Genomic DNA, 12,535 nt, shown 5'->3' on the forward strand with positions numbered 1-12,535 from the left:
ATACTTCCGTGCGAAAGCTTCAAACCTTCTTAGAAGCCTCTGACCTCAAACGGGTACGAAGAGAAGCACCGGCTGGCTCTGCCGGCCCCGAGGTCTTAGCTTTACACAACACACACACACACACACACACACACACACACACACACCCTTACCTTTCAGGCACTCGGATACACAAACACAAATCCTTGACCTCGTATGCAAAGTGCAAAATAAAGCAGATTTTTTTAGTATGCGAGTTCCGTGCTAAACAAAGTGCACGATGCTCACCTGGAAAAGAGGAGGGAGGGGGGGGGTTAAGGGCTGCTATATTTCCTTTACGTAATCCATCCAGCTGCTTTTGACAAAAGATTTTTTTTTTAAAACCTCGGCAGCTGTTTATATCCTCACACCTGTGAGACATCACCTCCCTTTTGCCTCATCTGGGAAACATGCGGCCGAGCTCTGATAGATTGTGGCTGTAAAAATGAAGACATCTTTATTCAGGGGGTGACGTTTTTAATCCGTGTAGACCCCTCTCGGTGTCTTCACACTTATCTCTCCCCCCGCTCCCAAAACTTTGTAGTTCATTCATATTTTAGTTTATTTCTCAGCTGAAACTTCTTCTTTGCTTAATTACCTAACATGTCACTAATTGCGTGGTGCAGAATCTCTTTTTTAAAAAGATGTATCTCCTCCACAGATTGCACGCCTATAAATGTGATGAGGACGCCGCTGAAGGAAATGATGGTAATTGCCCGTCGTTAGTCTGGCGCAGCGTAGTGTTCAGACTACGGTGTCCATTAGGGGTCAAACCCAGTGCCTTCACATTAAATAAGACGCTTACTTACGCACAGTAGAAATTGAATCGTTGTGCAAACTGAATCATTTGGAGGTCGTTAACGACTTCCTGCCGCGGGGCCGTTCATTGACGTGAGCACCATTAGCTGTATGAAAAGGCGTGCTGGGGGTTTTAAATTACGAGCTACGCTATTTAAATTATTGCATACAAAAAATATACATTTAAGCTTTCTATGTTAAATAAGAAAATTCGCCCTGATAATACTGATTAATTGAATTATTGATTGATTGATCTGTGGATAATCCCCCTTGAATTTATTCACTCGTATGTGAAACACAAGATTAATGCATTCAAAAGACATTAGACACGTATGAAACATGTTATTGATCAGAACCTAATCTACCAACAATTATACCATATATTTAAAAAATCACTCTGGAGGCAGCTATCCATCTTCCAGAGTCAGGTGCCCCCCCAGTTACTTGTATATGTGTTGCCTGAGGGAGAAAAAGAGACGCTTTAGGAGCCCGGGAGTCATTAGAAAGTTGATGTTTCCCTTGGCAACCACACTGAGACTTATTTAGAGAAGAATGGGGACAAAATACTGAATGGAAAGGGGGGGGGGGGGGGGGGGGGGGGGGGGGGGGGGGGGGGGGGGGGGGGTAGATGCTGAGAGGATTGACTGATCGCTGCAGCGTTCCTCTTATGATTCATTAATCGAGGTTCAAATATAACACAATGCATTTTTTGCACTTTAAAAGCGCAAAACGCACGAAAGAAAAGCATAAGCAAAGAAATAACTCCTGAGAACTGGGGGGGGGGGGGGGGTTCTGTAACCGTTGTCAATCCAATTGTGAAAAAAAAACACACAGTCATTCTGTGGAATGGAATTAATGAGCGTGAACAAGAACCGAGGAAGCAGACGGAGGATTGTGATGTCGAGAAGACGCTTGTTATGTCGGGAGGTTCTGAAATATTCATCGTCTTCACTTCGTCTTTTCTCGTAACCGGAGAGGGGCTGATTGGAGATAACCAACCAGCCATAGAAGTGATGGGAGCCTCCCCCCCCCCCCCCCCCCCCCGTCATTGTTACACAGAGAACCAGGGAGTCTAGTTGCCCCTTCCCCCCCCCCCCCGATGTAAAGGATGGTGATGTTCCTTCAGTTTAATGTCGGACAAAAGATCTCGCTGACGGTTAGACAGACAAGGATTCATATTAATATGAATGCTCTGATGAATGTTCTTTTCTCATATTTTACTTGACAAAAGGTCATCTTTTTGATTAACAAAAGGATCACACGAGGCCTCTTCTCTCAACGTGATGAAAGGACAGACGCAGCCAATAGTTTGGTTATTGCCAGACAAAACTTTACCGTTTTGCTTTTTTAGTGAAATAAGTTCTTTAAATTCCCCGTTAGCAACGAGCTCGTGCACATAGTCGATCGTTCAGGAGCCAAACAGTCAGGCGAGTTGGTGGAGACCAGAACGGAGCTAAAAGAGAGTCAACATTGACCTTAAACTGGAATCTGATATTTGATAACATCTGACATAATCCACATAAAAGCCCAAGAGACAAAGATCAGGTCATGACATGGCAGTGTGCGGGTAGCTCGACGTGGCCATTGCAGGTAGTGCGATGCACTAATCTACAGGTGTGGGCCTTCTGCTTGTTGCAGAGGTGCACACACACACACACACACACACACACACACACACACACACACACACTCACACATTCCTCTGCAACCCTGTTCAGAATGCATACTCATATCTCTCCCCATTGCCAAAAGCGCCAGCGCACAGACAATTTAATGAACCGACGCGGGCTCCTATCGAGGCGCCCGCGGACCACCTAATGAAATGGAAAGCTGACCACGAGGAGATCCCGAGGGGGGAGGGGGGACTCCGGGATATCAAGGCTGCATGTTCCTCGGTTCTGGGGGGCTCCAGAAAAGTTCTGAACTTTATGAGATCACACGTCACGACTCATATCGCATTCACCGTTTGCGTTGCTCGTGTACATCCGATGGATGTGATGCTAAAGATATTAGCTGTGCTAATGGTATCCACGTAAAGTTACCCCGACAAAACGTAGATATGTTCATAAAATATGGCTGATTTTAATGGGCGTTTCGTGAATACACGGAAGACACACAACACGTTGCAGAACCGTAGGTGTCCTCGTGGTGCGGCGTCCTCCTCGTGGTGAATCGTAAACACGAGCACGGCGTACGCTGGATCCGTTCTCAGAGGAAAAAGACAAAATGTACAATTTATTTTCTTTTTTTTTCTCACATATCCACTCGTATGGATTTCAGGACTTTATTGAGCAATAAAAAATATACACCAAGGGAAATATCTTTTTTTTTCCTTCCTCCTTTTCCCCCCCCACCCCACCCCATAATGTTGTTCTTCCATCTCGAAAACCTGATTCAACACTTCCGGATGAAAACGACCCACGATCCAAAGTGACGAAAACGCAGTCATTTTTGTTGTTGTTGTGTTCAAACAGTTAGAAACCACCGGAACGGTCCGAAAGCATCTCTGTTTATATCGTTCACTTGGAAATTAGAAGAAAAAAAGAAAAGAAAAAACTTCAAATTGATTCGGCTTGAATTGAATTTATTTATTAGGTCGTCGCATCCGAATCCGCCTCTGCGTAGAGTTCTGCCAGTTTCTGGAACTCGGGCCCCCAGTCGTCCAGGAAGTTGTAATCCTGCTCCGACTGCGCGGCCGGAGTGTCAAGCGGGCTGACGGAGCCCGTGGGCGAGCCCTGGCCCTCGTAGGCGTAGGTCTGGAGGGAGTCGTACGGCGGCCCGCCGGTGTCCATGTCGGCCTCCGCCAGTCTCTGCCTGATGAACTCGTGCACGTCCGGCTCGTCCGGCTCCGCCGACGCGCTCCGCCGGCCGCGGGACCGGGCGCAGTGTTTTCTCCCCTCCGGGCGAACGTCCCGTCGGAACTTGAGCTCCTCGGCGGCGGCCGGGTTGCGCAGGGCGATGATGTCGAAGGCCTCGGTGTCCTCCTCGCCGCCGCCCTCGTCGTCGTACGTGACCACGTTCTCCCGGATGTCCTCCTCGGAGATGATGAGCGGCTCCTTCTTGCTGCGCCTCAGTGTGACGAAGAGGACCACGATGGCTGGGAAACAAAAAAACGTGTAAACAATAAATAACAAGCGCGATCCTGGAAAAAAAACAAACACCTTCTTACAATAAACTGACTTATTTAATAGTTGTGGACAAAAGTCGGACGGAAAGGAAATTGCTTTTCCTCCACAGTTCAATGCTCCCGCTGAGGAGGAGAACATCCCAGAACAGATACGCTCAATGCGGTGACAACAATCAGCCATGTTTTCACAAACAGACCAACAAATGAACACAGTGTGAATATTTACCCCGGGTTCGACACCCGGGCAATAAAAACCAACCAAGCGCCGGAGAGCTGTAAATCAATAATAATGCGCATTAGCCGACATTAGCATCGGCTGCTCTGAGCGCAAGCTGTCGGCGATGATGACAACACATCATCATCATCATCGTCATCGTCGTCGTCATCATCATCAGCATTATCAGCAGCATTATCAGCATGGCATCCAGCCAAAATGCAAAACAGCCTGTAGGTATGAAGCGAACGTGTGAAGCCGGCGATGGAAAAAAAAACGAACGCCGTTGCGCCGCATTAAAGAAAATACGGCACGACGGCGCTGATCGTCTGTGCAGATGAGAATGTTGACAAAGTCCTGATAGAAGAACATCTGATGGAGAGCTCCGCCACAAGAGAGACTTCTTTGGGTTGTTAGCTGGTTGTGAGATGTTAGCGCCAACATCTATTTAAGAAAATGGCGTTAGCGAGGGGAAGTGCATTTGGATAAATATGTATATATATGTGTATACACATATATACACATATAATGTATATACATACATACATATATATACTGTATATATATGCGTGTATATATATATATACACACGCATATATATACACATGGATATATATACATACATATACAGTATATATATACACATATATCTATATCTATATACATATAGATATAGATACATACATATATATACAGTATATACAGTATATACATATGTATCTATATGTATAGATATATATGTATATATATATATATATGTGTATATATATACACACATGTATATATATACATACATATACAGTATATATATACACATATATATATCTATATACATATAGATATATATACATACATATATATACAGTACATACAGTATATACATATGTATCTATATGTATAGATATATATGTATATATACATGTGTATATATATACACATATATATACACATGTATGTATATACATACATATACAGTATATATATACACATATATATATACACATATATATAAACACATATATATATACATATATATAAACACATATATATACATATATATATATATATACATATACATATATATACATACAAACATACATATATACATACATATATATATATATATATCTAAGTACATATATATATACATATATATATATATACATACACATATATATATACATACCGTACATACATATATACATACATACATATATATATATATATCTAAGTACATATATATATATATATATATATACACATTTTAAAGAGTTTATGCTGCATTAATGGAGACGAGCGATCTAGATCAAATGCTCCCGCAGAGCCGTCAAACCTCGGTGGATATTAGCAGAATGAAGGTTCGCTTGTTTGTTTTTTCTTCAAGGTGATTTAAATGTTTTCTCGGCGTCAAACCGTTATGAATATGTTCTATTTTTATCGAACCTGCAACACCCGCCCGGTGTGAGCTGGGCCTCCCGGGACGAGGAGCTCGATGGAGCCGTGGACGTGGCGGAGGATGGAGCGGGGGTGGAGGCTGCTGCTCTCTGTATCATGTCGAGGGTGCAACGGTGCGTTTGGTTATTCCACTCAAGAGTTTTGTTTGTGTGAATAGATATTTATCTCGTGGGGACTATGATATAAAATAAATAAATTAGATGAAAGGTGCCAACACTCCTTCAGGTGAGGATAATCCCACCCAAACTCTGGTGGTTCTGAATAAACGGACCAGGCAGAACAATATCCTCTCTTTATGGGGCTGATTATGGACGGATACGAGTCCCCCCCTGATGGATGGAGCCCCCCCCTCCTCCATTCCAAGGAAAGTCAAAGAGCTCCTGTTCAAGACAGCTGGACACAATAATGACGTAGCTTAATCTTTTTTTTTTTTTACATTTATTCCAGATCATTTTTCTGCAGAATCGGTGCATATTCTACCCCGAGAAATACACAATAAAAATCAGGTTACCTTTAACCGGATAGGAAAGTTAATACGTTCGGAGACCGCGGGGGCCTTATGCCCTTTTTTTTTGTCCATCTGATAATCCCGCCCCAGGTGCGAGCAGACAGTTATGCTAATAATAAAAGGAATTAACGTCGTCAGGATTCATCCTTTTTTTTACGACTATTTCTTTCCTAATGCTTTAACTGCAGGGCAGATCAGTGCGAGCTCCGGAGCTACTCGGGGGGCCACGAGGCATTTCTTCTTTCCTCAAAACCCTGATTGAGTTGAACTCGGAGGACTAAATGTGGAATATGACAAAGTAAACTTTTCCATTACGGACCACGATGTGCGTGACCAGAGCAATTATGCGCAGATTCTTCTATCTGCATATATTTCATTGTTCAGTGCGGTTCCTTGCTGGTGGGTTTTTTAATGAAACCTGCATGTGATTAATATACAGTTAAAAAAAAAATAAACACACACAAAAATAAATAATTCACTTTAGTCCACCTGGTGGTCAGAGAGGGTGAAAACAACATATTTCGGCTTGTTTTTTTTAAAAGCGACCAACAGGGAAGTAAAGTGTTGTGTGTTTTTTGTTGAATTCCTTGGCTGCGCCGTCGGGGGTAAACAGACGGAGCATAACGACTCGCGTTAATGCACTTTAATATTTACCAGCCTCTCGCACATTAAACGGCGCTCGCCGCAGCTCGTGATCTACTTTTATTATTTGGATATTCTCCCCCTCTCCGCCGTACGCACTGCATCGTATTACTTCTCCCCACATTAATGCTCCCTCGACGGGCCGCTCCGGTCATTTAATCTGGCTCTCCGAGGCCGGTTGAGGTCTGGCTGTTGCTCGGTGGACCGCGTAAAGCACCGGGAGCACGACCTCCGTCTGCAGGCACCCACCGGCCGCGGAAGAAGTCTCATTTATGACGCATTCATCACGGTTATGGAGCAGCGTGTCGCCTCCAATCCAAACAAGGGGCCGGTGCCAAGGCGCAGACCTCCGTTCAGAGGGAGCAACACTTAGATAACACGAGTTAAACAAGTCACGATTCTTCACTACGATCAATATTTAAGTGATGTCTACATCTAGATCTTTTACAACAGCTTTATTAATGCGGTTTGTATTTGAGAAATATTGATCCAAAAACAGTGCAATGCTGTGAAGTTCTAGTCCTCTTGTATTGTGAGGAATCTATAGGAACTAAAAATGTGTTTATCCTTTGACCGCGATCCGGTGCATCTCATTACCACGCCCTCAGATCACTATTTGACCGGGTCAACCGCATTCAGCTACTTCCTTATTGCACCAGCTACGAACCTCCAGAGCTGGAGAATTATACAAAAAAAATATATAGAAAAATAGAAAAACCTGCTGTTAAATGGAGCTGAATCTGGGTGACGGGTTACCAGACCTCTGTCCGGCAGCTGAGCCGTGTGCGAGACACTTCCCTTGTAACTGGAAGGTGTGAACCCAAAATGCAACGGGGTCAGATAAAGAAAGAAATAAAGCTCGGTGTGATCTCTCTCTCTCTATCTGATGATTATGGATTCAGCGTGTGTCTCTCACTCAGCTCTGGGCTCTGAACAGCGGTGATGGCCTTTTGTTCGCCTCAGCCAGAGGCTCTGGGCATAGAGGTGGAAGACAGCCAGTATGAATATGCATAACCTTCACGCGCTAATGTCCACAGACAATCACCGAGGAGAGGCCGCGTCATTAGACACTTTTGGTGCAATCGAGTGCGACTGCAGTTTGGGGGGGCGGGGTTAGTGCGATTTGACAGGCGGTTGTTGACTTTTGGTTTTGATTTGATCTCGGGAGTTTCTCGCCACCTCTCTCGTTTTAACGGCCGGGTGCGACTTCAAAGTGTCACCTTTGCAAGTTTCCGTACACGCGCCCTACTCACGATGCCGGTCGCTATGGCAACAAGGCACGCGCTTCCACCGACTTCCCGAGGGAGACGGCGCCCTGGTTATGTCTCACGCCGTTGGTCCTATATTTACGCGTGTGTCACGCGTGAACGTGCGTCGGTGTCGGCTGTCGCCTCATCCCCCCCGACGCCTCGACCTCTCGGCTCCCTTCTCGCACACAACAACAACAACGACGACGACGACGACGACGACGTGGGAAGAAGATCTGAAGCCCCTCCCCCTCTCTGAATCACACTGACCCTGCAATCTCCATTCCACTCATCTCTTACCATCTTCTTTCCAGTCACCTCTCCTCCGGCCTCCTCCTCCCTCTGTGTCCTCCTCCTCTTCCTCTCCTTCACGTCCTTTTCTCTTTTCCTCCACCTCTGCCCTCTTCAACATTTTCCACCCTCATTCCTAATTCTACCTGTGTCCTCGCGTGTCTTTTCATCCCTCCCTCCTCCTGCTGACCTTCAAACCCTTCCACCCTCCCCTGCTCCTCTACGGTTGGTCTCCCCCCCCCCCCCCCCCCAACTTACCCAGCAGGATGACGATACACAGCAGGATGGCGATCAGAGCCCCCGTGCTGAGGCCCGCCGAGGAGAGGAAGGCCTCGCCTTGGCACATCCGGATCCTGCCGTGGCTCTGGCACGGGCACACGCGCAGGGTCAGGGTGCTGGTGCCGCTCAGCGACGGCTCCCCGCCGTCCCACACCACGATGGGCAGTTCGTACAGGTCCTGGGTCAGGTGGTTGAAACGCCGCCGCCTGGCAATGATGCTGGCTGTGCTGTCTACAACGAGGGAGAGAAGAAATGAATCAGACCCTTTTGGCTAAAGGGACAAGTTGATGGTTTCCTGTTTTCTTCTTAGTCGCGTCGCTCATTCAGCGAAGCTTGCAATTACCTTTTTATGCACGCAGACGTTTAAGGTGAAGGGTACAGAAACAACATGAATCCAACTCACAACGCATTGTGAATTGACTCTTTTTGCTTTTGAATTGTCTGACTGCGGCTTCCCCGCGCGCCGAGGATAATTATCATTTTCAAAAAGGTGTTTGTTTGCTTATTCAAGACGGGCTGCGAAAGAGCCGTGCAACTCGGCCTTGGTGGGAGCGCTTCCGCTAATGGAGCGCGTCGTGTAGACAAACAGAGGGAAAAAAAAGGGATGCAGTTCGTACAGAAGAGGAAACACGAAGAGAGACCTCGAGAGGAAGCGGTGGTGAGAAGAGGAGGAAGCACACGGATGCAATGCGTGAAACAAAGAGAGATTTGTTGTGTTAGTCCTCTCTGCTGGGGGGGGCACTTTACCCCTGAACCTGAATGTCAGAGCGTCAGGTTCCCACTGATGCGCACTAGTTCCCGCTGGTTCCCACTGGTTCCTGCTGGTTCCTACTGGTTCCCACTGGTGCCCACTAGTTCCCACTGGTTCCCACCGGTTCCTGCTGGTTCCCACTGGTGCCCACTAGTTCCCACTGGTTCCCACTGGTTCCAGCTGGTTCCCACTGGTGCCCACTGGTTCCCACTGGTTCCTGCTGGTTCCCGCTGGTTCCTACTGGTGCCCACTGGTGCCCACTGGTTCCCACTGGTTCCCACTGGTTCCTACTGGTTCCCACTGGTTCCTGCTGGTTCCTACTGGTTCCCACTGGTGCCCACTAGTTCCCACTGGTTCCCACTGGTTCCTACTGGTTCCTACTGGTTCCCACTGGTGCCCACTAGTTCCCACTGGTTCCCACTGGTGCCCACTGGTTCCCAGTGGTTCCTACTGGTGCCCACTAGTTCCCACTGGTTCCTGCTGGTTCCTACTGGTTCCCACTGGTGCCTACTGGTTCCCACTGGTGCCCACTGGTGCCCACTGGTTCCCACTGGTTCCCACTGGTTCCTATTGGTTCCCACTGGTTCCCACTAGTTCCCACTGGTGCCCACTGGTTCCCACTGGTTCCCACTGGTTCCCACTCCCCTCCGTCGACCGGCAGAGAAAACTTTCTTCAAGGGCAAAACCAAAGTCACGCCCGATGCCGACGGGACGCGGGAGTCCAGCTGACTGCTGGTTCAGTGCACCTGGACCTCAAATCTGTGTTTGTACTCAAAACGGCAAAATTAATGAATCCAAGAAGGAATTATTTTTCTTTTAGCTTTACTCGTGTGTTGCTGGGCAGAAACCATTAGCATAACGTCTTAATGCTGAAGGGTTGTGAAACGGTCCAGGCACTGAAACTCACATAAACTCATTTGACTCAACTTTTGATTTCACACGGGACTCAAACCCACGTTGCAAACCACGTCCGTCTCATTCGCCCGACAGCGACGCCCGTGGGTTACCATACAAGGAGGTCTCAGTCCCTTTTTCCATGTGAAGTCTATGAGGGGAAAAACAATATGTATTATCCCGATGTTAGAATAGCTTCAAAGCACGTCGCTCTTCCTCGGGGCTCGACGGCTGATTTTAAATATAATGATCTTTACCAAAAGTAAAATCATGGGTGGGGGGGGGCGGAGCTCAACATTAGCCAAACTTACATGAGGATGTTTCTTATGTCATCTGCACAGACACATACCGACTGAGCTCATGTCACGGTCGTCAGGAAGGTCAAACGCTTCCTTTTCGGGGGTCATCACACGCCCACCGAGGGGTTCACTGTTGGGAATCCAACATGCCGACGTGTTCTGGTTCTCGATGGACGACGTCCAACGCAGCGTGAACTCAGGCAGAATTAAACTACGTGTGTCTTTGGGGAATTAAGGAAGCTGCACGTTGATGTTTAAGTTCCAGGGGAAAAAAAGACAACTGCTGAATCGTGCCACGCTAACCTTTTCTTCCCCTCTTCTCTCATGCAGCGTTAAAAAAATAAAAAAATAAAACACCTCCGCCGTGCCGTACTCGCGCACTGCCGCCCCGGAGACCTCGCCTCCCACTCCAACCTCTGCTCCATCTATGAATAATTACAATGATCGACAGCTGCGATGACAACATGCACTTCAAGCTTTATTAAGTCAGACTCGCAGTATCAGCAAGCAGATGGGCGAGAGAGAGAGAGAGGAATGTGAGAGATGCAAATAACGAAGGAAGAGAGATGGGGAGATGAGAGATGGGGATGTGTGTGTGTGTGTGTGAAAGAAGACAAGTGGTTGAGGCAGAGAAAGACAAACAAGCCATGTATATTTATATATATATATATATATATATATATATATATATATATATATATATATATTTATATATGTTGGCCGTCACGGCCTTCACACTTTGAGGGATGGACCCACGAGGCGACCACGAGGCCCTCGTACGGGCCGCGGCGCGAGGTTACCGTGCAGGTGCAACGTTACCGCGCAGGCGCGGCGTTACCGTGCAGGCGCGGCATTACCGTGCAGGCGCGGCGTTACCGTGCAGGCGCGGCGTTACCGTGCACGTGCAACGTTACCGTGCAGGCGCGTCGTTACCGTGCAGGCGCGTCGTTACCTTGCAGGCGCAACGTTACCGTGCAGGCGCGTCGTTACCTTGCAGGCGCAACGTTACCGTGCAGGCGCGTCGTTACCGTGCAGGCGCCGCGTTACCGTGCAGGCGCGTCGTTACCGTGCAGGCGCAACGTTACCGTGCAGGCGCGTCGTTACCGTGCAGGCGCCGCGTTAAGGTGCAGGCGCCGCGTTAAGGTGCAGGCGCCGCGTTAAGGTGCAGGCGCCGCGTTAAGGTGCAGGCGCCGCGTTACCGTGCAGGCGCGTTGTTACCGTGCAGGCGCGGTGTTAAGGTGCAGGCGCCGCGTTACCGTGCAGGCGAGTCGTTACCGTGCAGGCGAGTCGTTACCGTGCAGGCGAGTCGTTACCGTGCAGGCGCAACGTAGCTTCGACCACGCAGGAAATGAGGGGGCACACGCTTTTTAAAAGCATTTCACACTTCATTGGAAATTACCCTGAACATTTTTATCTGTGCTATTTTGCACATCACTAGAAAGCCATTTCCCTTTTTCATATGGTTTATATATATATACTAAAACACATCTGTATTAACATGCATAATATGTTCACGGTTCAACATAACCCTGTGGAGTTCTGCCGGCGCTGGGTTCGTTAAGCCAGAGTGCGAGCCACTAAGTGGAAAATGACTTCTTTTTTTTTTTTTTTTTTTACTTTTCCAAATGCACTTACAAGCATTTCACACACGGATTCCCGTCTCTCCATCTCAAGATATGAAGTGAGATTTCGCAGCAGCAGCGGATAGAAAAGTTGGCAGAAGTGCAACATTTTAAAAATATTTTTAGAGCAATACCCGCCAGGACTCAACCACAGACCTCTGTTGTCAATCAAAATGTGTTATTACTGACATGTAAAGACAATAAAGGCCTTGAAACAAACTACTTTGAGATTTAAGGTATTTTACCATATAGTGAACGCACACATATCTGTGTCGAGGAGCCGACTCACTGGGAAAAACAGAAAACACCCCAAAAATATATCAACAATACACACGCGACGCAACCTCATCTCTCTAGACTTCACACTTGCCCACACATGCACTTAGCTGG

At 47.2% G+C, this 12,535-nt stretch overlaps 1 protein-coding gene across 2 annotated transcripts in view; it reads right to left on the reverse strand.

Moving 5' to 3' along the window:
• Window positions 1–3,407: 3,407 nt before the first annotated feature.
• The window catches only part of LOC117749468 (cadherin-18), a 52,641-nt gene continuing 43,513 nt past the window's right edge, over window positions 3,408–12,535 (reverse strand). For both annotated transcript variants that reach the window (XM_034560030.1, XM_034560031.1), the window contains 2 exons: window positions 8,559–8,810; window positions 3,408–3,913 (listed from right to left, as the gene is read on the reverse strand). In XM_034560030.1, coding sequence (XP_034415921.1) covers window positions 3,408–3,913; window positions 8,559–8,810 — 758 coding nt within the window. The remainder of the gene's footprint in view (window positions 3,914–8,558; window positions 8,811–12,535) is intronic.

The sequence above is a fragment of the Cyclopterus lumpus genome, chromosome 20, assembly GCF_009769545.1.
Source record: "Cyclopterus lumpus isolate fCycLum1 chromosome 20, fCycLum1.pri, whole genome shotgun sequence".
NCBI classification, from domain to species: Eukaryota; Metazoa; Chordata; class Actinopteri; order Perciformes; family Cyclopteridae; genus Cyclopterus; species Cyclopterus lumpus.